At 40.7% G+C, this 22272-nt stretch overlaps 1 protein-coding gene across 1 annotated transcript in view; it reads left to right on the top strand.

Annotated features, from left to right (window-relative positions):
- The window catches only part of SMG1 (SMG1 nonsense mediated mRNA decay associated PI3K related kinase), a 72959-nt gene that overhangs the window by 28586 nt on the left and 22101 nt on the right, over positions 1-22272 (top strand). The window contains exons 17-41 of the mRNA XM_083413273.1: positions 643-730; positions 815-916; positions 1314-1454; positions 1954-2153; positions 4923-5119; positions 6272-6436; positions 7174-7328; positions 8756-8901; positions 9046-9247; positions 9781-9890; positions 10084-10231; positions 11294-11453; positions 12521-12641; positions 13183-13431; positions 14050-14334; positions 15365-15509; positions 16511-16646; positions 17026-17256; positions 17371-17548; positions 17751-17912; positions 18401-18618; positions 18803-18957; positions 19455-19677; positions 21011-21257; positions 21378-21607. Coding sequence (XP_083269399.1) covers positions 643-730; positions 815-916; positions 1314-1454; positions 1954-2153; positions 4923-5119; positions 6272-6436; positions 7174-7328; positions 8756-8901; positions 9046-9247; positions 9781-9890; positions 10084-10231; positions 11294-11453; positions 12521-12641; positions 13183-13431; positions 14050-14334; positions 15365-15509; positions 16511-16646; positions 17026-17256; positions 17371-17548; positions 17751-17912; positions 18401-18618; positions 18803-18957; positions 19455-19677; positions 21011-21257; positions 21378-21607 — 4394 coding nt within the window. The remainder of the gene's footprint in view (positions 1-642; positions 731-814; positions 917-1313; positions 1455-1953; positions 2154-4922; positions 5120-6271; positions 6437-7173; positions 7329-8755; positions 8902-9045; positions 9248-9780; positions 9891-10083; positions 10232-11293; positions 11454-12520; positions 12642-13182; positions 13432-14049; positions 14335-15364; positions 15510-16510; positions 16647-17025; positions 17257-17370; positions 17549-17750; positions 17913-18400; positions 18619-18802; positions 18958-19454; positions 19678-21010; positions 21258-21377; positions 21608-22272) is intronic.

Genomic DNA, 22272 nt, shown 5'->3' with positions numbered 1-22272 from the left:
GTACCACACAGGAGTCTTGGTTAGTTAAATCCCCTTGCATGAAGTGACCCAAGCTGTAGAATTGACTGGGCATGGTAGTGAGAACTTGATGCTTCACATGGCTGTAAAAGGATAAGTAATCCTACAGTGTGTTGGATTATTGTGCTGTACGTAGAGCAATTAAATTTCTACATGAAGAAAAGGGGAACAAAAAATCCAATGAACTACGGAACTCATGTCATGAGCCTAAGGGATCATGATGCTTTTTTTTATTACTGTACACTCTCCTCCGAACTGCACAACAAACCTCACTTTGTTGCAGAAGCTGTTTGTGACATAGCATGGACATAAATTCAAAGAAGAAAATGTCAGCATGGGTGACACTACATGACTCACACTCTGGAACGAAATTATGTTAACGATGCACATCATTACTTTTATTTTCAGTGGCTTTTATAGCTCCTGGTGTAATGGGCCTATACTGGAAATTCTATTAGCATTGGTGTGTGAAATTAAGGACAGGGTGTGACGTATAATATTTGATCTTGATTTTTAGAAAAACAAATAGAATTGATGTTAGAGATTGTGTGAATTAAATATAGTGATAGCCTAAGTTACATGATTAAAAAAATTAATACTGTCTCCTTTTTACCCAATACATAGCTCTTCTGGAAGATGTAAATATTTGTCTTCAGGCATGCAGCAGCCTCCATGCGTTGTCACCTTCTCTACCAGATGATCTGTTGCAGAGGTACGTTGTTAATTTTGTTTCCAGGAGAAATAATAATGTTCAAATTTGTATGCAGTCCTTATTGTGTTTATTTATCTGATGCAGATGTGTTGATGTGTGCCGTGTTCAGCTAGTCCACAGTGGGGCTCGTATAAGGCAAGCTTTTGGAAAACTGTTGAAGTCTATTCCTTTAGATGTAGTACTAAGGTAAGTGTATATGCATTGAATTTTTGTAATGAGGGTGCTGAGTGTGTTAATCTAGTTTTAGTTAGATCTCTATTGTAGTCTTTACTTGTAGCCACTTGTGAATGGAGAAAGGAGGTACAGGTTCACCAAGGGTGAAAGCGTCACAAAAAGTAATGAGTTTCTGTACGTCAATAGCAACTACACACACACTAACAACAAATCTTCTAACTTCACGCACACTTTTGACTTCTGATTCACCTTATTGTGCTTTCTACATATTATTTGCCTAAACGCACTTCCTGTTATATCTATTGCATATATATTGCATACTGTTCTTTTTTTTGTCTGTGCTATTTTATGTAAACTGTTTTGCAGTTGTTGTTGTTTTTAAAAAAGTAACAAGTTTCTATCTTTGCAGTAACAACCAACACACAGAAATACAAGAAATCTCTCTGGCTATAAGAAGTCATATGAGCAAAGCTCCAAGCAATACATTTCACCCACAAGACTTTTCTGATATCATTAGTTTCATCTTGTATGGGAGTTCTCACAGAACAGGGTAAGTCCGCATTTGTATTTTAAAGGATTAGTATTTTTTTTAAGATATTTGTATTTTTTTTCTGTTGAAAAAAAGATCTGTGTTTTGCTTCCAGCAACCCAACTGCCAAGAGATTTGTAAATTTGTCTCTACGTTAAGTAATTCACCAACCAGTTTATTGCACAATATCTATTGCTTCAATAGATTTGCATTCACAATTCGTTTACTTAGCTGCTTTTAATTTTCTTTAGAACTAAATCCATGTTGAAGACACCCAAATGACTGGTCCTTTGGTATGGTGCAGAAGACCGCTTTTAATGTTGGATGTATGCATTCACTTTTTAAGCAAAATCTTGATAGCAGGAGACATCTAACAATAGAACAATAGATTAATGTTTTCATGACTATCACTGCTCTACCATGCGTCTTGCATACACCTTCTCCCCTGGGTCCAAGAGAATATACATAAATGCAAACATTAAGAGTTACACATTTGTCTTAATACCTGATTTTATTTCAGGAAGGAAAGCTGGCTTGAAAGGCTATTTTACAGTTGCCAGAGACTGGATAAACGTGACCAATCAAATATTCCCCGCAATTTATTGAAAACTGAAGCTGTTCTTTGGCAGTGGGCTATCTGGGAAGCAGCACAATTTACTGTCCTTTCAAAGTTAAGGACACCACTAGGCAGAGCTCAAGATACATTCCAGACAATTGAAGGTAATCTTAAAGAGCTTGTATATTTTTGGAAGATTTTTTTTCCAGTTTTAAAATCATGATATAACATTTCTGCCATTATAAAGGTAAAAGCAAAATTTGGAGAAAAAGTGTTGATTTGTGTTTAGCTGCATATTGTCATTTTGGTTCTGTAGGTGACTTTGAATGTTCACTTAATTGAGATTGACTGTCACAACATATTTGCATCTATTATGGTGTTAATTAAAATGTTTGATGTAGGTTATTTGTGATGCTTTCTTGAAGAGTTATTCTCAGGTTGGCATGGGATGAGTTGTGTCCTATGATTCTCCCAAGTGTTCTTTGGAAATGGCTTAGAGGCTTTCAGTCAAGTAAGCAGTACAGTTCATAAATGATGTTGAATGGAAAAAAGCAAGAACATGTGATTGAGCTGTTGGGAGGACACCCTCTCGTTCTGGTTCTGCTTTTGTCTAAAGCAGACAAGGTCTTCCTTTCTCAACTTTCTCTGTTCCTTTCTTTTCCTTTCTATATTTTTTCAAACCTCTTTGTTCCATTAAGATTCTGTTTATCTTAGTTGTGCCTCCTGTTTTCTTAGGAAAAGAATATATATTTTCCCTAATCTTTACCTGTGCTTTTCCTTTCTTATTCCTTCACTGCTGGGCCCTTACTCCAACTGAAAATAAGTCTTCCAAACCTAAAAAATCTCAGAAGGCCACCAGTGCCTGGTGATCCTCACTGATTCTTCTGAAACATCTCCTAGTCTTCACAGACAGTGCCATGATGAAAGTCCATTAGAATGGGCAGAACTCCTTTTCTGAGCTGAGAAGTATTTTCCCTTGCTGACATTCCAGCAAATTAAGGATGGGCTCAACTGCACAGCAGGTTTCCAGAGCAGAGCTTGGTTCCAGCTGTGAAAGTTGGTCCTCAGCAACCTTAAGCTACTTCAGTCAACCATGGACTCACCCTCCTAGACCTCTTCACCAAGCTGGTCAATGTGGAGCTTCTGTCTCCCCCTGCCCCCAGTTTCAGATTTGCAGAGCAGAGGCTATAGATTCCCTTACCGCTCCTTGACATCAGGGTGGTCTGTTCAATTTTATTTCAATCCCTCTCCTGTCTAGAGTTCCTGAGTGGCCCAAGTCCTCCTTATTGCACTTCCCCAGCCCTATCATTTTGGTTTCTGGACCTCCTCCACCTAGACTTGTACTTTCTGCTGCTCAGACTGAATATTATCTCCTGGGGACGAATACTGCCTGGGTCAACCTAGCCATGTGGACATTGAGTGGAGCCACCTCATCAGCTGTAGGCATAATTGACACCATCCTTGCATTTCATAGGCTATCCTCTGAATCTTTGAGGCTGCTTGAAGAGCCTTTTGCAGATGAGCAAGGAGAAAACAGCATTGTTGCCTTGTGGCCTGGCGTTAAAGAACTTGTATTCTTCCTTCAAGTTGGTCTCGACCAAGGCCTCTTACAGATGCCCTCAGATGCCAAACTACTACCCTCTCCTATGTCTTAACAATGATCTAATGTCAAACCCCCATGTTTGCATCCATATGTGCAGCACTTCTAGGGTGGAGGGGGTCACTAATGAGACCTCTGAGCAGTGTATCACTTTCTAGCATGGCATCTCCACACTGTTCTGCAGGCCATGCCCTATCAACCCTATCTCAGTGCATTCTTGTCTTCAAATACACATTTTCCAGAAGGACAGCATTGGACTGACCCTTCATTTGTACCTAAAGTGAACAATTCAAAGTGTTGGTGCTGACCTTTAAAGCCCTAAATGGCCTTGGCCCAGTATACCTGAAGGAGCGTCTCCACCCCCATCGTTCTGCCCGGACATACAAGTCCTCCTCAGAAGGTATTCTGGTGGTTCCCTCACTGCAAGAAGTGAAGTTACAGGGAACCAGGCAGAGGGCCTTCTCAGTAGTGGCACCTTCCCCTCAAGGAGACAAATAATTACACAACTTTTAGAAGACATCTGGAGGCAGCCCTGTATTCAGGGATTTTTAACTTGATGCTTTGATTAAGTTTTTAGATATGCTGTAAGTCGCCCAGAGTGGCTGGGGAAACCCACCCAGATGGGTGGGGTATAAATAATAAAATTATTATTATATTATTATTAGGGCTCAAGATTTAGTCTTGCCCTCGTTTTGTCCAGATGTGTCCTACGGAACATCCTGCCTAGCTGGAATGACCACCTTTTATAAAATCTGTTCCCCACTCTTGGTTATGATTTTTTTGGTAGATTGTCCCATTGTGTAAATGTATCTCATGCCAACCTGAGAAGGGAACATTGCTTGCTTACTGTGAATGGGTCTTCTAGCTTGGCATAGTGATACATCCACAACTGCACTTTGGGAGGTTAGGGGTGTTTCCAGTGGCTGTTTCGTATTAACTCATTTCCCCCTTCTTCACTCTAGTCTATTTCATCTTCCTCACTCTGATACATGCCCTTCTGGTCCCCAACCTTATTTCCATCCCCTTGTAGGGAGAGGGATTGTGGGGATTATGTTTTCTTGTTCTCTGTAGTCTGAACTTTCTCCTTTTAGTTTGGCGACAGACGGAACTGGAGGAGGACCCAGAGGGAGACCTCCGACAGTTCAATCAATCACATGTCCTTGCCTTAAGTGAATTATAGGGCACAACCCATCTCATGAATGTATCCATATGCCAACCTAGAAGGTCCATTCATGGTAAGTGATCACAGTTCCTTTTTGGAAATCATAGTTTTGGTTTGAAGACGTCATTCTCATATCCTGTACCTTGAAATGTTCTGAATGGATGTTTCCAGGCATCATTAGAAGTCTTGCAGCCCACACCTTAAACCCTGAACAAGATGTCAGCCAGTGGACTACAGCAGACAATGATGAAGGTCATAGTAGTAACCAGCTGAGACTGGTTCTGCTTCTGCAGTACTTGGAGAATTTGGAGAAACTGATGTACAATGCCTATGAAGGATGTGCTAATGCACTCACATCTCCACCCAAGGTTTGTGTTCAGTAACATAATTGCAGTACCTTGCATTGGGTCTTCAGATTGTTGTGGAACATATCCATAGACCTTGTTTGGATGTAACAGTAAACTGTGGTTTAGCACTATGTGAATGAGCCAGCCTTCTTTGGAGCTTACGTGTTCTCTCTGGGTTCCTGTTTGAATTGTAACCTGTAATGCACAAGTACTGTGTTCTGAACCACAGGCCCAAAAGAAGGCTCATGGGAGTGGTTGGGTGCAGGGATACTAAAGAAGGATGTCAAAACCAGAGTGATCAGTTCTAATGCTTTATTAAGCAAGATGTAGACTTACTTAGCAAAGCAGCCTACAAGGTCTCCTAGCCTTTACAAGATGTGTAACAGATGCTGCAACAAGGAGATGACTTGTATGCACCCATGCAACTGTACATACATTCTTTATATACAAAGCAGCATATGTCACTTTGACCAGAACTGCTCATTGCTTCACCTGAGCAGATGAAGGCATAGGTGGCAGATACCTGTTTTAGAGATAGTTCCCCTTTCTGTGCTCAGAGCCGAGCATCCCAAGCCCAGGTGTAGCTTTCCCAAACATTTCTCATAAAAGAACATCATATGTAGCAGCAGTGCTTCATAGCAGCTGTACAGTTCTTAAACAAATTGGAGTTGATGTGTTTACTTGAAACTGTACTTTGGTGGGAAGGAGGCATCCAGGCTTGGTTATCTTCTAGTACTGTCCAGTGTACAGACAAAGATTCTGTGACTTGATCTTTGTATGTTAGGTGTGCCTTTCACCAGTTCTTCCCCAGTTTCTTCCCTGCTTTTCCCAGGAACAAAACACATCCTCTTGCATTTAATACTTAGCTTATCAGTTGATTCTTTCTCTACCTTTTGCAACTGTCTTTAAATCCTTGAATTACTAGGATGATGGCTGTTACAGCTGTATCAAATAGATATAAATGTTTAATTTTTAAAATAATTCTGGGTGGTATCAAACTAATTTCTGCTCAGAATAGACCCATTGAAATAAATTGAATGATTATTAAGGTCTACTAATTTCACTGTGTAACTTGAAAAATTGGTAAGACTTGATGCAAATAATTTTTCAGTGTGCGGAAGAAATACTGTAAAAACAAGTTGTTTTTTTCCCTCTCTCTTTCTGCTTATGAAGGTTATCAGGACATTCTTCTATACCAATCGTCAGACTTGCCAAGATTGGTTAACTCGAATTAGACTTTCCATCATGAGGGTTGGATTGCTGGCTGGACAGCCAGCCGTGACTGTAAGGCATGGCTTTGATTTACTGACAGAAATGAAGGCCAATAATATCTCTCAGGTACTGCATTTACATATAATTTCTCCCATAATATTATTGTGTCTGAGTAAACAAGGGTGAGGATGCGGGTGGCGCTGTGGTCTAAACCACAGAGCCTAGGGCCTGCCGTTCAGAAGGCTGGCGGTTCGAATCCCCGCAACAGGGTGAGCTCCCATTGCTCGGTCCCAGTTCCTGCCGATCTAGCAGTTCGAAAGCATGTCAAAGTGCAAGTAGATAAATAGGTACCACTCTGGCGAGAAGGTAAACGGTGTTTCCGTGCACTGCTCTGGTTCGCCAGAGGTGGCTTAGTCATGCTGGCCAAATGACGGCTTCCTCGGCCTATAGAGCAAGATGAGCACCGCAACCCCAAAGTCATCCACGACTGGACCTAATGGTCAGGGGTACCTTTACCTTTAAACAAGGGTGGCTTTAATTCATAGCAAATAGATCTCTTGCAATAATAAAGAATGATCCATCAAAGGAAACCCACACATTCTAATAAATCCAAGTTGCTGTACATGTATTGGCTCCAGAGAAAAATAATTTGTCATTCCTGAATTACAGCTGATTGACTCCATTTTAAGTGATGCTTGTAGTGGGTTACTGCAATGGGAAATGTTACGATTGCCCTTCAGAGATTATTGTAAGAGTATACACAGACATGTAAATGAGTTTAAAAGGACTTTGTCAGTTGGTGTAATCTTGTTTCACTCTAGCCTATAAATTGAAGTCTCTTGTTTTCTCCATCCCACTATTAGGGGAATGAATTGGAAGTAACAATCATGATGGTGGTGGAAGCACTCTGTGAGCTTCATTGCCCTGAAGCAATCCAAGGAATAGCTGTCTGGTCATCTGCTGTAGTTGGGAGGAGTCTTGCTTGGATTAATTCCGTAGCTCAGCAAGCAGAAGGACGGTAAGTTAGTCCAAACATACAACCTACCTGAGAGTATATGTCTGTATTTTATATTTAAGTGAAGTGGTATTTACTGCCCCCTGCCCCTTGCAGTCCTGCAGTTGGGTTCTGTGCTTCTACAGAACATTTACAGAACCTGCTAGAAAGCTCTGGTCAGTAAGATCATTTCCCCATCCCTCACTTCATACAGAAATATTTGCTCTCTCTGTACATGGCTTGGATGTGTGGGTGGGGACCACATTATGTCTTATTGTATATTCAGTGTTTTATTTTTCTGGGGGAATGTTTTCCCTAAACATTTTGTGAATCCTTGTACTTTTGCTACTTTTGTACAGTGGAACCTCGTGTTACGTACCGTCCTCCTTACGAATGCTTCGGGTTATGAGCTCCACTAACCCGGAAGTAGATGCTCCCGGTTGCGAACTTTGCCCCGGGATGTGAGCAGAAGTTGCGCTCCGGCTGTGCGGCAGCAGCGGGAGGCGCCATTGGCCAAAGCGCGCCTCATGTTAAGAACGGTTTCCGGTTACGAATGGACCTCTGGAACGAATTAAGTTCGTAACCGGAGGTACCACTGCATTTATTTCCCCCAATTTGAACTATAAAATGCTGATTTTCTTGAGTCAAAATGAGAATACCCCTAAACATTTTTTTAGAAAAAAAGCACTGTGTATATGAATTAAGAATCTGTGCTTCAGTAACTCCAGTATGTTTATGAACACAATTCAAAGTGCTGGTGTTTTACTTCTGAAAAGCCTGTATGGCTTGGGACCTGCGTACATGAAGGAACATATTCTACCACATCAACTTGCGTGTGTAATAAGATCATCTGCCAAGAACCTCCTCTGGGTTGCACCTGCAGGAAAAGTCAAGAGGCTTAAGAGATAAAAACAAGATATCTTATTGCATTGCTTCTGCTTTTCCAAGCCTGGCAACAGATCAGAGCAAGAGGAGAGGGAGAGGCTGGTCATACAAAGATGAGATCATCCTTGCACGCCTCTCAGATACCCTTCTGTCTCTTTGCCTTTTCTGCCAGAGAATCCCAGCTTGGAAAGTAGGAAGGTGCTACTGCTGCTGCTGTTGCCACCACTTCCTTGCTTGTTTTCATTGTCAGGAGGGGGGCATAGGAGTCTTCTGTCCCAATCTTAGTGGCACTGAGGGAGAGACAGAATTATCTGTGAGCATTATCCTTGTTCCATAAATCTGTCTCCCTTTGCTCTGAAGAAGACATCCAGAAGTAAAGGGAAAATGAGAACAGGGAGGGAATACTTAATTCTGCCATCCACCTGTATGCTTTTTCATTGAAGCAACAGCAAAAGCATTTTAGTGAGGGATGCAGTATCAGCAGGTTTAGTGAGGGATGCAGTATCTGTATAAACAGAAATGATACCTAACAGCTGACACTAAATCTGACACTAAATCTTTTTAAGGTATGAAAAAGCTGCTGTTGAGTACCAGGAACATATTTGTGCCATGACAGGAGTGGATTGCTGTGTCACAGGATTTGATAAATCTGTTCTGAAGTTGGCCAATTCCAATAGCGGCAATAATGCCAGCCCCAAACACTCTGTAAATGGTAGGTATTCCTGGAGGTAGATTGTATTGATTTGAATATGAGATAGTCACCTGTTGGCCTGAGTCTGTCCTTCCTCTGCCCCCAAATGTACCCCACTGCCGACTGAGTGAGATGTGAAACAATCCTAAATCTTCACTTTCATAGGGGATTCGAGGAAAACAGTACTGTCTAAACCAAGTGACTCTTCACCTGAAGTCATAAATTACCTGGGTAACAAAGCTTGCGAATGCTACATCTCCATTGCTGATTGGTCTGCTGTGCAAGAATGGCAGAATGCGGTCCATGACCTGAAAAAAACCACAAGCAGTGCCTCAGTCAGTTTAAAAGCAGACTTCAACTATATCAAGTAAGTACCATTGACTTCTACAATAGCAAATTGTCACAATAATACATGTCAGCCTGGCAAATGGTGTAGAACAGGAGAAATGGGAAGCGAGAAGTGCAAGATTTTCACAGTTCAGGTAAAAACAGACCACAGCTTTATTTAATTAGAAGACTAGATATTTGGACAATTTCAAAGCAGGAGCCAGTGCAGGCAGCCCGAGAGAGAAACACAGACTGACTGACCCATATGCAGCTTGCCCAGTCTTGGGAGGAAGATGGTAGGAAGATGCTGTTTATGCCTCTGTTCTTTGATCTGACATTCAAACTGAAGGTGGACTTCATTTTCCACGGCTCTGCCAGTATAGAAGCAGAATTCAGATCAAAATATTTATGTAAAGTGACTGAAATTCTTCACTCTGCAAATTAAACACTTATTTTGTTGCTTTGGTTAAAGCTTTCTTGACAAATAGGATATTAAATTTATCTGGCTTTCCCTGTTCTGATTTAGAATGGCTATAACATAAAATATGAAAATGTATTAAAACTTCATTGTAGGTCTCTAAGCAGTTTTGGATCTGGGGAGCTGGAAAAATGTACAGAACAACTAGAATTGCTTCCAGGGGAAGACATCAACCTGCTTATTGGAGGAGCCAAAGAAAAAATAGGTATAAGTTGAACACTAATAGATACATGAAGATTCTCAAGTTCTTTAAGCCTTGGAACTCTATTTTAATTTCCATGCTTGTACATGGGTGATGTTACTTCTATGTTCTGTTGGGGGGGGGGGGAGAAGCAGAAAAAAAGAGAGGATCTGCCAGCAACTACTGATAAATCTATATGTATTGTCAACCTTTGCAGATATGAAGAAGCTTCTTCCCAACATGCTATCTCCTGATCCAAGAGAACTTCAGAAAGCAATTGAGGTTCAATTATTGAGAAGCTCGATATGTTTGGCAACAGCTATTAACCATATTGAACAGGAACAAAAATGGCAACCTGTTACTGAGTGAGTCTTTCAGAATGCTAATGCAGCACTTCCAAAAATTAGAATAGAGCACAGGAGTTTTCTATAGGCTCTCCTCCCCAGGCTGAGTTGTATTAAAAGATCTATAAAATGACAGAATCTAAAATCAAGTGTGGTATTACAAAAGGTGCAGCAGCAATATATCAAAATGGGGTGGTCGGAGTAATAGTAGTAGTAGTAGTAATAGTAGTAGTAGTAGTAGTACAGTGGTACCTTGGGTTAAGAACTGAATTCATTCTGGAGGTGTGTTCTTAACCTTGAGGTACCACTTTAGCTAATGGGGCCTCCCACTGCTGCTGCGCCGCCAGAGCACGATTTCTGTTCTTATCCTGAAGCAAAGTTCTTAACCTGAGGTAATATTTCTGGGTTAGCGGAGTCTGTAACCTGAAGCGTCTGTAACCCGAGGTACCACTGTTAATAATAGTAGTAGTAATAATAATAATAATAATAATAATAAATTTCTTATCCCCCACCCATTTGATTGGGTTGCCCCAGTCACTCTGGGCGGTTTCCAACAAAAATGCAAATAGAAGGGGGGAGGGAAGAGAAACATACTTTAAAATCTTCCCAAAACAGGGCTTCCTTCAGACCTCTATGAAAAATTATATTCTTTGACATCTGCTGGGAGGGCATTCCAAGTGTGGGTGCGACTGCCGAAAAGGCCTTCTGCCTGGTTCTCTGTAATTTCACTTCTTGCAGTGAGGGAAGCGCCAGAAGGCCCTTGGAGCTGGACCTTAGAATTAAGTAAAACATCTCACCCTACCCCCTCCGAAAGCTTTCACAACAAACTGCTGATGGAAGATGTACGATAACAGTGCAGGATGTACCTCTGAGGGGAGAGCATAATTAGCACTGCCAACTGTGTTAAGAAAATGGGGCTTATTTATATCTGACTGGAATGTTAATGCTCAAGATAGAACTTCACACCTTGTTCTCACTTTCATAATTTAAAATACAGGGCATTGCATAATGATTTGTACATACATTTATTTTGTGAAGTATAACTGCTGTAATAATTCTTATCTCAGTCAATCTTTATTTCAGGAACCTTGTGAAATATTTGAAACAGACTTCACGAATTGCCATTGGGCCTTTAAGACTTGCTACGCTGACAGTGTCTCAGTCTTTGCCAGTACTGAGTACCCTGCAGCTGTACTGCTCATCTGCTTTGGAAAATACAGTGTCAAATAAGCTTTCTTCAGAGGTATTTTCTTTTGCAATAACCCAAGCGTTTGGTAAATTCACAGGCTTATGTGCCGGTGTAAATTACCGTATTTTTTGCTCTATAGAACGCACTTTTTCTCCTTCAAAAATGAAGGGGAAATGTGTGTGCGTCCTATGGAGCGAAGATGCCATAGCCCCGCGACCCTCTCCCAGCTGGAGAGGTGACGCGCAGCTATGGCAATAGCCTCTACAGCCACGCGTCACCTCTCCAGCCGGGAGAGCGCGCGCGGGGCTAAAGAAGCCATAGCCCCGCGACCCTTTCCCAGCTGGAGAGGTGACGCGCGGCTATGGCAGGAGCCTCTCCGCTGCGCCTTTCCGCTGCTCCCTGACCTGCTCTTTGGGGCTGGTGGTGGGCTTCCCATCACCAGCCCCAAAGAGCAGGTTGAAAGGAACCTGAAGCCTGGAGAGCGAGAGGGGTCAGTGCACACCGACCCCTCTCGCTCTCCAGGCTTCCAAGGTAGCCACCTGAACGCACCTTAAACGGCACCTTGTTTTAGAGCGGGAAAACAAGAGGGGGAAAGTTCTCCCCCTCTCTGCACAGCGCCTCCTGCCGCTTCGCTGAAGGGGCGCTGGGCAGAGAGGGGGAGAATATTTTTTTTCTTGTTCTCCCCCCTCTAAAACAAAGTGCGTCCTATTGTCCGGTGCGTCCTATGGTGCGAAAAATACGGTACACAAAGCCTGGTGTTAGTATTGTGATTTGTGTTACTGCCTATTAGTGCTGTTGTGAATGGTCACTGTACTTATCTTGTGTACATTCCACATTAACTGATAAGGCACATGAACTGTGGCATCTGGATTAAACATATAAGGTTGTATCCATCTAAATTATATTCCAGAGGAGACCCACTGAAATGAACAAGCCTAAGTTATTCATGTATATTAATTTCAGTGGATCTACTCTTGAGTCGGACTAACATTTGATGCAACACAAAAATTTAGTTCAAAGAACCTGTGTAGGAATGTTTTTATTAGAAGGTTAAGGGGAAACAAGAGCTTTTTAGGCAGCTTAAAGCCCTATCAAGCACTCAACTTTTATGCTTTTTACAGGATTGTCTCATTCCTCTCTTCAGTGAAGCATTGCGTTCATGCAAGCAACATGATGTTAGGCCATGGATGCATGCCTTAAGATATACCATGTACCAGAATCAGTTGCTGGAGAAACTTAAAGGTATAGACATTAAAGTAGAAGCATCTGTGTTCTGTAGGGTTAATTTGCCTCCAATTTTTGTTATTGCTCATTACCTATGATATTCCCTGTTTTGACTCACCTGCCTATTTCATCATGTGCATGTTCCTCTGACTGTAAGTGAGTATCAACTTATTCAGAATAACAGGTTTCATCAGAACTAGATACTTTTGGGATTATATTAGCAAAAGATTTCAGATCTTTTCACATTTAAGTAAAATGTAAAAAAAAAAATAGTCTATGGCAATGCTATTTAAAGATAAGGAACTTTAAAAAGACTTTTCTGGACACTTTTGGCTTATCATCATCATCATTCCACACCAGTGGACCATCTTAATGTATAGCTGTGTAGCAGAATTTATGAAAGCAGCTTCAAAACTCATACTATATATACATATAAGGTTGACGACATTTCATTCACAATAAATATCCATTACATACAAAGCCCATACAGTATTCAGTATATAAGTTTAAACAGTTTATTTGATTCAGAGGACATTTCTGGCTTTATATGTACTTTCAGAGCAAAGTATTCCAGTCAGAAGCCATTTAATGGAACTGGGACTGACTGCTGCAAGATTTGCTAGAAAACGTGGGAATGTTGCTTTGGCAACACGGTTGCTTGCACAGTGCAGTGAAGTTCAGCTTGGAAAAACCACAATGGCTCAAGATTTAGTCCAGCACTTTAAAAAAGTCGCAACACCAATTCAGATGGATGAGAAATGGGGTCCTGAGCTTGAAATTGAAAAAACCAAATTGTTATACACAGCAGGTAAGTCTCATTTACATGTTTGTATTGCAAATCACTGTGAAATTCAGTCAAACGTTAATTTAAATGTTTAGATAAAAAAACAAAATCTGCCTGTTTAAATGTCTGGGTACATGCTAATGTTTACTATGGGGGTATTAGATCAGAATAAAAAGTTATGTAGGTTTATCAAAGGGTCTGTGCATCTAGTGTTAGTCCTACTGAGATTGAAATTAATAGACTTTGCTAATTTAGGTCTATTAATTTCAGTGGATCTACTCTGAGTAAAAGAAGGCTCCAACCTTGTGTAGCAAGTGGGTTTTTTGACATTGTAAACCCACATGCCATTCTTCAAACTATTTTCCAAACTCTTCAGTTTTCAAAAGTGACTTGCTATGGGAGCGTGGCCAGGATGGGGAAGACCAGGAAGACCAACTTCTTTTCTTTTTTGAGAAATGCAAATCCATACCGCTTTGGGGTGATGGGTCCAGTAATGTGTGGGTTCTTGGCTCTTGTCATTAATTAATTCTCCACATATAACTTAGTTGGCAGTAAAAAAATCAGTGGTGTTCTCTGAAGCATGCAAAATAAAAACTGATTATGCAACTAAAATGATATTAATTTTACTGGGGTTTTTTTCAGGCCAGTCAACCCATGCAATGGAAATGCTGAGCTCATGTGCCATCTGCTTTTGCAAATCTGCCAAAGCTGAATATGCTGTAGCCAAGTCTATTCTTACACTAGCCAAATGGATCCAAGCCGAATGGAAAGAGATTTCAGGGCAGCTGAAGCAAGTCTACAGAGCACGGCAGCAACAAAATCTTGCTGGCCTCTCCACATTATCTAAAAACATCTATAGTTTGATTGACCTGCCATCTGCTAACACCATTGAAGAGGACTATCCTAGGATTGAAAGTGAATCCACAGGTATAAAAGTTCCTCTGTTAGTTTTCTGCTTTGTCTGCATTCATGTTTGATATGGTGGTTCCATGCTGTTCAGTGAGAGGCAACATTAATTATAGGCCAGAGGTGAACAAGGGTTCTGTGACCCTTGGCAGAAATGTGGCCTCTGCCTAGTTTTTTGCCGCCCTTTGCCTAATTTTGAAGGTCCTCTGGCAAGAGTTACCTGTCCCACTAGGGTGGGGTGGGATGTGGAGAGAAGGGGGTGATCCTGTCAGTTGTGGCTTCTGCCGCAACCATGCAGCCCTTACAGATTGGTCCATTAGATGGTCATACCCTCGAGCAAGTACATAGGTTTAAATACCTAGGATTACTTACGGATGAAAAGCTTTCATGGAAACTCCACCTGGATGCAACCAAGTTATCTGCCCACTCTACTGGGCAGCAATTCAGGTTCTTCCATTCGAAGGGGGAGGGCAATTAATCAATCAAGCCTTCAAGATCTATGTGTCAAAGATCATTGCACAAGTGCTTTACAGGGCTGAGATCTAGGAATTCTTTATTCGTCATGCTAATTCAAATTAAGTATTTGAAGTGTTGGGCTATTTGGTCCAGCTAAAGTTAATGTAGATCTCCCAAGTGTAGACTGTCAAAAACTTGAAATTTCTCTGGAACTGGAGTGAGCAAAACATAGGATCCGCTGGTAGATTGTTAGATGGTTTGCAGCAGATTGGCAATGGTTTCTGGCAAGCAACGACACCCCCTCCCCATTGGACTGTTAGAGCTGTATTTTTCATAGCTTTGATGTCGTTTTGAACATAAATGTGCAGGAGATGGGCTCTTTGGGTAGTTGGCTGTGCTCCTGAGGTACCATTTTGCATTAGGCTATATGTGACTTGGCCAGTACTTTTCATTGTTTCTCCTTGGTAGACCTCAGTAGTCTAGTAAAAAGCAAAGCAAATCTTGCAAGCCTGAAGTTTAATCATGTGCCCAGAGGATTATGATACCATTGTACCTTTTTGAAGCATCCACTTCATGCTTTGTTCTTTCATTGCAGTAAACATTGGTGTTGGAGAACCTGACTTCATCTTGGGACAGCTCTATCGCTTGTCTTCGGCACAAGCACCTGAAGTAGCCAAATCATGGGCAGCACTTGCTAGCTGGGCTTATAGATGGGGACGAAAGGTAGTTGATAATGCCAGGTAAATCTTACTTTTTAAAACCAAAATGGACTCTGAACATGTTTCACATTAAGTGATTTCCCTACTATTATGAAACTTTCCTGGTTAACATTGTGCTCTCCTGTCAAACAAGATGGCTTGCTAATGTATGAACCTTGCTGGCTGAGTAAGATGATTCCCATTACTGAAAACCCAGGAGGTATAGATATGCGGCTTACAGTATGGCAGTGACCGAGAGCACAGTGGGTCATTTTGTTCTTCTGATGAGCCATTGGATGCTAGAATTTGAATTCCTCAGATTTATAAGGAATAATAAACTAAAGGCTCTCTTTAAAGCTGGCTGTTTGGTGGGAACTGCTGTGCAAAGTTCTTTGCACAGCAATTAGCTCACAGTCAAAGCTTCCTTTCTGTAGGCATCAGGAAACTCCAATTCAGCCTGTCCAGCAGCCTTTGGCTTTTCCACCTGGGCAACAGAGCTGAAGCATACTTTCCCTTGCCAATGCACATTAGGGAGCACACTTTAAAGGCTTCCAGTTGTGCATTAGGAGCAGAGTCCTCTTCCTGCTGTTGCTTATGATGTCAGGTGTTGGACAGATGGGGATGGTTTGGGGAAAACAGCTTCACGGGCCAAGATTCTGCACCTTGGTCTATACTCCCTTTCCATTCCAGATAAAGTCACTTACTTTGCCCTTCCATTTCTCTAAAGAACTTTGCAGTTGCTTGCCTTTTCTTCTCTTGCACTGAGAAGAGCCTGACAGTTAAACAGACCATATTTTCTGACTTGGTATTGTATCTGAATGCAGTCATAGCTTGGAAGTAACTACAGTTGTTGCTGATGACTCTGCAGCACTGAATTGCAACTTACAGTTGCAAGCCTTTGCGCAGAGATGATGTTTTAACCTAAAGCAGCAAGTAATTTAAATGCTAGAGTATTAGAAGTCAATGCACAGTGTAGCAAAGATATGTTAGCACCATGCTTATTCCTTACTTTCAAAGTTGATAAAATATGTGGTGTTATACAGTCAGGGAGGTGTTCGTCTACTGCCAAGAGAGAAATCTGAAGTTCACAGCCTACTTCCAGAAAACGTTACAGAAGAAGACAGAGAGAAAATCTATGGCATCCTTGGACAGGCAGTGTGCCGGCCAGCTGGGATTCAGGTTAGTATAAATTAACTTTCAGAAGCGTTTCATTTGTCAGGGGTAGCTAACATGGTGCTTTCCAGATTCTGTAGACTACAAATTGCATCAGCCCCAGCCAGTATTTTCAGTGATTAGAACTGATTGTGTTTAATATGATTGGCAAATGCCACTAATAAGACCCAGCATAAATAGGCTAGATAGCATATTAGTTTTTTGAGCTTTGGAAAAAAACAAGCCACCTTTTATAACAGGTTGGTTATTTAAATGTGAGACACCGGTTCAAAGCAAAAACTTGACAAACGATTTATGTATACATGAAGAGGATTGAATATTACCATTATTTGTAAGTGTGTACGTGATGGGTAAAATTGTTTATTTTTGTTTAACTTTAATTTAGGACGAAGACATAACTCTTCAGATTTCAGAGAATGAAGATAACGAAGAAGATGATATGGTTGATGTCATCTGGCGGCAGTTGTTGACGAGCTGTCCTTGGCTTTCAGACCTTGATGAAAATTCAACTGAGGGCCTAATCAAAGTGTGGAGAAAAGTTGTAGACAGAATCTTCAGTCTTTATAAACTCTCATGCAGTGCCTATTTTACTTTCCTTAAACTCAATGCTGGTCAGGTATGCTGTACGTTTTGACTAGTGATGTAAGCAAGGTTTATGTTTTGTTTTTAAAGTCTTTGGGGCTTGTGGGAGAGCTGTATGTTCAGTGAGGTTGTTTGTTTTCATGTGTAGGTTCCTCTGGATGAAGATGATCCCAGACTGCATCTAAGAAACATTTCAGAACAGAGTACTGATGATGTGATTGTAATGGCAACCTTAAGGCTGCTGAGGCTGCTTGTGAAACATGCTGGAGAACTCCGGCAGTATCTGGAACATGGGCTGGAAACCACCCCGACAGCTCCATGGCGAGGTATGGAAGATCTCAGGCTCTTTTGAGAAGGAATCCCACAAGTTAGGGGCTGCCTCCGTCTCCACTGTTTGGTAGCAGAATAACATTTATTCCAGTTACTTGTAAATGGAGTAAAATTATGTTGCCCTTTAAAAATGAAAAAAAAAAGAGAGGCAAATGTCTTCTGTGGTAAGCTTATTTCTGTGCTTTTATCTTCATAAAGGTATTATTCCTCAACTCTTCTCACGTCTAAATCATCCTGAAGTATATGTTCGTCAGAGCATTTGTAATCTTCTTTGTCGGGTAGCACAAGATTCTCCTCACCTTATATTATACCCTGCAATTGTGGGTACTATTTCACTTAGCAGCGAATCTCAAGCTTCAGGTATGTTTCGGTAGTCATATTTATATTTGCCCATCCCAATTCCATCCTTCATGTCACATACCATTTCAGAAGATCCCCCAACCTTCATTTAATTTACCTTTCTTTAACACTTTTATCTTTTAACATCTTTACAGTTAAGAATTTCTAGTAGTTGTAGCTGAGCTATCTCACAGATGTGCAGTTCCACTGTTGCCAATACCTGGATTTAACTTCAATAGATTAACTGGTTTTACAAAATCTACAGTTGCCAGACCTCAATTCAGCATAGTTTTTCCTGTCTTGTCACGCAGCTGAGTGTGACTGGTGTTACTTAAACACACTCACAGTATTTTGAGAGTTTCCTCTTGCATGAGCACACAGAGTTTATAGATGTTGTAGTCAAAGGCAAATCGTTATAATGCTGGTCAAAGATACAGTTTTGCAGCATCCAGCTGGCCTTTGTGTTTTGACCTAACCTGTTGACCTAGTATTTTCTCTTTAAAACCTAGGGAGCAAATTCCCGTCAGCAATACCTACCTTTTTGGGTAACATCCAGGGTGAAGAGTTGTTGGGTAGTGAGTGTGATGAGGGAAGTCCCCCTGCTTCTCAAGAGAGCATAAAGGATGAGCCAAAAATGGGCCTAAATGAAGACCAGGCGATGATGCAAGACTGCTACAGCAAGATTGTAGAGAAGTTGTCAGCTGCAAATCCAACAATGGTGTTGCAGGTATAATTGCAGTTCAGCCAGAATTTGGGGATTTTTGTGTTTGGAGTCAAATCAAGTGCTTTATGTGTTGTGTACTTACGCAGGAAGAAATCCATTATATTTACTCTGGGAATTACATTTTGAGACTTTTAGAAGTGCAGCTGCACAGTTAAACATGCACAATTCTTTTTTGTTATCAATCCAGGTTCAGATGCTCGTAGCAGAATTGCGCAGAGTTACTGTTCTTTGGGATGAACTTTGGCTGGGAGTGCTTTTGCAACAGCACATGTATGTCCTTAGACGGATTCAGCAGCTGGAAGATGAAGTAAAGAGAGTCCAGAACAACAACACTCTGCGCAAGTATGTTTCCACCAAAGTGTATATGGATATGTGTTGCAAATGGGCAGACTTTCCTCCTGATAATTAATGGTGCTATTTTTTTAATGGCATGTCGTGATTTTCGTAGCCTGAAGAACAATCACATCATGAAAACAGTCCTATAATATTAATTCACCTCTACTTAAGATACTAAAGTGCCACAAAGGGAGTAGTAGAAAGTGTCCCTACTGATGTGGAAAGGGTTTTTTGGATGTTCAGCAAATTATACACAGTTCCTTTTGTTTCTCACTGTTCAAGGTTTTGGAGAACTCTGGAGACAGAATATCTTGTAGTGTAAATTTTGATTCTAGATAATCTGGGGTGTGTGTTTAATGCATTTATTTACATTCTTTTTCATGGCTGGCTTTAAAATAACAAAGTTCCTTTCATTGTTTTTGGTAGCAATATCTAGAAATTTCAGCATACTTGAAATGCTAGTGACACTTTTGCCGAAACCTTTATCTCTTTTTTTTTTCAAGAGAGGAAAAAATAGCCATCATGCGTGAAAAGCACACTGCCCTAATGAAGCCCATTGTATTTGCTTTGGAACACGTGAGGAGCATCACTGCGGCTCCTGCTGAAACGCCGCATGAGAAGTGGTTTCAGGACAACTATGGAGATGCAATTGAAAATGCCCTAGAAAAACTAAAGAACCCATCTAATCCTGCAAAGCCTGGAAGCAGCTGGATCCCTTTTAAAGAGGTATAGTACATTTCTCTTGCCAAGAATACAATAACTTGGAATATTTTTCTCTGCTGTGGAAGAATTTTAAAAAAATAATGGTGCTGCTGTTGTAATTTAGAATATTAATGGTTTTGTGGGTAGTGACAAGACTTAGGTTTTAGAGAATTTAGAAAAAGCAATAGAAAAATGGACTAGAAATATCATTAATTCTTAAATATGCCACACTAGAGGTTGCTTTCTTTTTTGGCCCATGGGCGCATTTACAAACTGCCATTGCCACTTCAGTCTCTGTTTTTTTTCTCTCCCCCACCCTCCTGAATGTGCCACTGGGAAAAATTGGCCCAGTCAGACCAACAGTTTCCTCTGCCCATGTGGTACACGGCTATATGGAGAGGTTTAAGTTTCTCATTCGTGTTGCTCAGATTGGCCATATGAAAATTGGGGAGGGAACAATTTTCATCACATTGCAGGTCTGGGTGGGAGGCTCTGCCTTTCCCACCTCCCATGTTGAGGGTTAAAATAACTCATCCCCTACACATCTCAGCTGCTTTTCATGGATCAGCTGAGGAGCAAGGAGGGGGTGGGCAGGGAATGCTGTGTGGCGAGACGGTAAAGGAAGACTGGAGGAAATTTAAAGACTATTTACAGAAATATTGTAAGATAATGAATGTTTGAAGATAATCGGATTGAAGGTGATTGGTTTTTAGTAAGAAAAGTGAATAGAAAAAGACCCAAAATCTAGATTGAAGGAAATATAACTATGGGATATGTATTTAAGATGATTAGAAAATTAAATTATGATAGAGGGAAAGAATTTGCAGACAGAACATTTGATTTGGAATACAGAGCAGGGAGGTCTGGGGAAGTCGCAGAAACAAGTAAATGCAAGGTTATTATGAAGATAAAAAGGGTTTTTATTATTGTTGTTTTTGTGTTTTATGTTTGTGTACTTTTTTCTGTTTTGTTTGTTGTTTATGTTGTTTTTATTGTTTATGTAAAACTTAATAAATATTTTATATATATATATATAAAAAAAAGGAAATGCTGTGTGGCTACTTTTGGGATGCAGCCCCCAACACCTTTCTGCAGTAGCTAATAAAAACCGAACAGGCACCTTCTAAGATGTCTTTAGTTTTGTGAATTCCTTTGGAATTAGTGGGTTGTATCCAGTTAAGCTCTGTTGGGAGGAGGCTCATTGAAATTAATGGCTCTAATGTAGTCATGTCCATTATTTTCAGCAGGTCTGCTCTGAGTAGGAATAGCACTGACTACAACCCAGTATTTTGATAGACTGGAACCATGCAAGTGTCTGGACCTCACCTTCTTCAACCTTGTGTCTTTTAAAAAATAGGTAATGCTCAGTCTTCAACAGAGAGCCCAGAAGCGGGCCAGTTACATTCTACGTCTCGAGGAAATAAGCCCCTGGCTGGCTGCCATGACTAACACTGAAATAGCTCTCCCTGGAGAAGTGTCTGCCAGAGACACGGTCACAATTCATAGTGTAGGAAGCACCATAACAATTCTGCCTACTAAAACCAAGCCCAAGAAGCTCTTGTTTCTGGGCTCAGATGGGAAAAACTACCCATACCTTTTCAAAGGTGAGAACATTCTGTAACTTCTCCTTGTCCTAAGCAGAAAAATTTTAATGGAGGATATATTGCATTCCCTTTCCCAGTTACATTACATACTGTCTGGTTTGTGTCTATTTTTCACTGCAGGACTGGAAGACCTGCATCTTGATGAACGGATCATGCAGTTCTTATCCATTGTTAATACAATGTTTGCTACCATAAATCGCCAAGAGACACCCCGTTTCCATGCCAGGCATTACTCTGTTACGCCACTAGGAACACGATCAGGCCTAATTCAATGGGTGGATGGAGCCACTCCTTTATTTGGACTTTATAAAAGGTGGCAGCAGCGAGAAGCAGCTTTACAAGCACAAAAGGTAATGACTACATTATACATGCCGGCACTAGTTGTGAAGTAAACTCTGTAATTTTACATTATAATTCATGGAAGTATTAATGGTTACTGAGACAGAATCAAAATTCTGATTAAAATTCTAAGTATATGCTGAAATGTGTGTGTGTGTGAGAGAGAGATAAATATAAATGTTGTATGTGTGTTGAACGGTGTGTATGTGTCTTTTCTCTTTTTTTTTTAAAGCGTTTATTAATTTTCCAATAAAAACACCCAATTAACATATCAAATCAAATCCAATAAAAAATAAAATAAAAAGGTCCAATTGTCTTCCAAATTGTAATAATTTTGTTTTGACTTCCCACGGTCTGAATTTTGAAGTGCATTCAACATAATAGTCCTGCCTCTCATCATCCTCAATATTATTCATAATTCCATGTCCGATTTTTCCCTTCCACATTTTGACTCTGGTTCTACGATCCTGATTCATGTCAGAAAGCAGATACTTTTTTTTTCTATGGAGTGCAGATTTGTCCGTATGTAGTACTCCTTCAACTGTTTTTTCATCATGCCGCTTCATTTAATTGCATCCAATTTCAAAGTTCTGTCCAGCTCTTTGAGAGTTGTTATTTTGGCAGCTCCCAGATCGTTAATCTTTCCCATCCAGGTGTTATCAAAGAAACAGAGAGA

Source organism: Podarcis tiliguerta (genome assembly GCF_965153285.1).
Source record: "Podarcis tiliguerta genome assembly, chromosome: 14".
Classification (NCBI taxonomy): Eukaryota; Metazoa; Chordata; class Lepidosauria; order Squamata; family Lacertidae; genus Podarcis; species Podarcis tiliguerta.
This window is presented reverse-complemented; position numbering and strand designations above follow the sequence as displayed.